The sequence below is a fragment of the Sphaeroforma arctica genome (assembly GCF_001186125.1).
Source record: "Sphaeroforma arctica JP610 unplaced genomic scaffold supercont1.1937, whole genome shotgun sequence".
NCBI lineage: Eukaryota > Ichthyosporea > Ichthyophonida > Sphaeroforma > Sphaeroforma arctica.
The window spans coordinates 2,194-4,830 of NW_014038621.1; the positions used below are offsets into that span (position 1 = coordinate 2,194).

At 48.3% G+C, this 2,637-nt stretch overlaps 1 protein-coding gene across 1 annotated transcript in view; it reads left to right on the forward strand.

Moving 5' to 3' along the window:
- SARC_11887 (hypothetical protein) overlaps positions 1 to 1,219 on the forward strand; it is a gene marked incomplete at its 3' end in the record, with an annotated part of 2,658 nt that extends 1,439 nt beyond the window's left edge. Inside the window, exons 2-3 of the mRNA XM_014294019.1 lie at positions 300 to 447; positions 1,011 to 1,219. Of these exons, the coding sequence (XP_014149494.1) occupies positions 300 to 447; positions 1,011 to 1,219 (357 nt within the window). The remainder of the gene's footprint in view (positions 1 to 299; positions 448 to 1,010) is intronic.
- Between the last annotated feature and the right edge of the window lie 1,418 nt (positions 1,220 to 2,637).

Consider the following 2,637-nt stretch of genomic DNA (forward strand, 5'->3'; position numbering starts at 1 on the left):
GTATATGTATAGGTATAGGTATATGAATATGTATATATATGTATATATATAGCTATGAATGAAATGGATCAATACGTGCCTTCACTGATTCCAGTATATGTTGGTTTCAATCTATCATAGTACATAGACCACATACCGTGATTGTACACTTTCCGTGATTTTGTCATACGCATTTGGTTGCTAAGAATAGTTTGCATCAGAGATCCAATCCAGTGCGCCTATTACAACGTAATATAATAGTTCGTGCTGATGTAGCAGTGAAAAATTTCCCACACTCATGAATGCGGCCCTCCCACCAGACCACATTCATGCCCAAGCCCCCCGAAATAGCCAAACTCAGGACCAACGGGGTGTACCTGGAACTCAGTTATGGGCCCAGCATTCGGGACACTAACACTAGGCGGATCATGATAGGAAATGCCATCAATGTTGTCCGTGTCACCAAAGGTGTGTGTGTGAGGTGCGTTGTAATTTATGTTGTGGCCCTGCATGTCTTGTGATACAGTCTGTCAGAAGTGCGCTGGGTAGTACTAGTGATCTGATGGTATGTTTTCGACTGGTCGGAGTCCGTTTTCGGCTGACCGGATTACGTTTTCGGCTGACCGGATTACGTTTTCGGCTGATCGAATTACGTTTTGTGCTGTGATCCGATTACATTTTCTGCTGTTCTGATTACATACCATGCAGCATCGATGGCTTAATACTGGACTGTCCTCGAATACACACACAGGGTCTCTCGACTTCACACACTTGCTCCATTATAATACTTATCTGTACATTGCAATACCGATCTGCCCATCGTAGTACTTATCTGCAGAATTTCGGGAGCAGTGCACCTGTGCGACTCTATACCTACACTTTCAATCTCCGTTGTCACTACCCCTCAAAACATATGCTCTCTCAGTCATCACATACCACGGACCGGTACAAACCAATCACAAGCAGTGCATTAGCCTCAACCACGGTTGCCCTGTCTTCCGTTTGCGTATGCCCTATCTCTCACACAACAGGCAAGAACCTCCTCATCAGCGGAGAAGCGGAACATGTGCTCGAGCTTCGCGGCCCGTACGACATGGTTAACTTTGCCTCACTGTACGAGCTGAAGCAGGAGAGTGCACACAGAGCCCTGTCCTCAGCCGGACGAGAGGTGCTGTTACATGCACACACACGACGACACACAGCCAGGGCTGCCGTTGAGGTGGTCCCAATGGAGTCCTAGGACAAATGTACCGAACCGTCTGCGTTCTAGGTCAGTGTATAGCTCAGCCAGGGCCGCCGTGGAGGTGTAGAGTCCCAGGTCAATTGTCCCGAACTATCTGCGTTCTAGGCCAATGTCTAGTACCGTACTCGGGGTGGGGGAGGGCGTGATGCAGCTGGGCCGTTACCTGTAGTAGTAGGATCCGGAGGAACCGTTTGTAGCTGGGCCACTTCATATAAGCTCACCTGTCTGGCACCAACATACAGCACAGTATTCGAGTACCCAGGCAATGTCCGTAGTGGTACGGGGTGGATGCGGGTATGTGGGGTGGTGCGACTGAAAGGATGTGTACGCTCAAGGGTAGGTAGCCACTCAGCCCAGTTTGTGGGTCAGAATTCGGGCGACGAGAGAGAGTGTGAGTGGGAGTGAGAGTGGGAGTGAGAGTGGGACCAGATCTGTAGACGTACGGCATCACATCCATAGCTGTGCATTCTATTACAAGGGGGGGGCATCATCCGACGTATTTGGGGGTGTACCTAGGCCAAGGGAAGATGCGGATGCTTAATGCTACCTACAGGGTGTCCCTACATCAAGGGGAGTTGCTGATGTTTTTACTACCGATAGTGATCTGTAGCCGCGCCACGAGAGAGAAGCCAATCAGCTTCGAGCGGTGTGAAGAAACTAGGCAGGTGTAAGTGGGATACGTTTGGCTGGGCAGGCGTAAGTGGGTCACGTTTGGCTGCCACGCATACTGTAGATGGGACCAGCCATGGCACTGTATATGTGCTTCAAACGGTGTACGCTACAACCACAAGCGTACCACACCATGTAACAGTCAAGCCCGGTAGAGTATCAGAAAACAGAAGTTGTCTGAGCATGGATTCAGTACAATCTTAGTAGCCATCAATCATTAGTAAACACAGAACTGAAAACTGAAAACAACCTCGGACCTTATACAATCTATTGAGATTTAAAATATACAAAAAAATAGATTAAACCTAAGAGGACTCCTGGATCATTGTTTAATCGAAGAGCTTCGCCGGTATATTCCACCTGCTACACCTAAGACTAGTACTGCACGCCGGGATAAACCCCTACACGCACCTTTGACGTCCCTTATTGTCGCTCTACCCTGAGGCGTACATTGACGTACACCACTCCATCGTTACCAGACGTACTGGAGTGGTCTGTAGTTCTACTTTAACACACTTGTCCGTGTGTAACTGGTGAGGCCCAAGTACTATATGCACAGGCTGTCGGGCCAAAGGTACCAGGATCGCGTATGTAATAGTGATCTGACTTTCTGTGTGTACATATCTGGCAGAGTTTCGAAGCTATACGCCTATTGACCGTGAGCGTGGTATATGGTTATATAGCCATACGATTATGGTTTGCAGTTATACTTCGCCGGCAATCACCAATCACCAATTTCTATATAT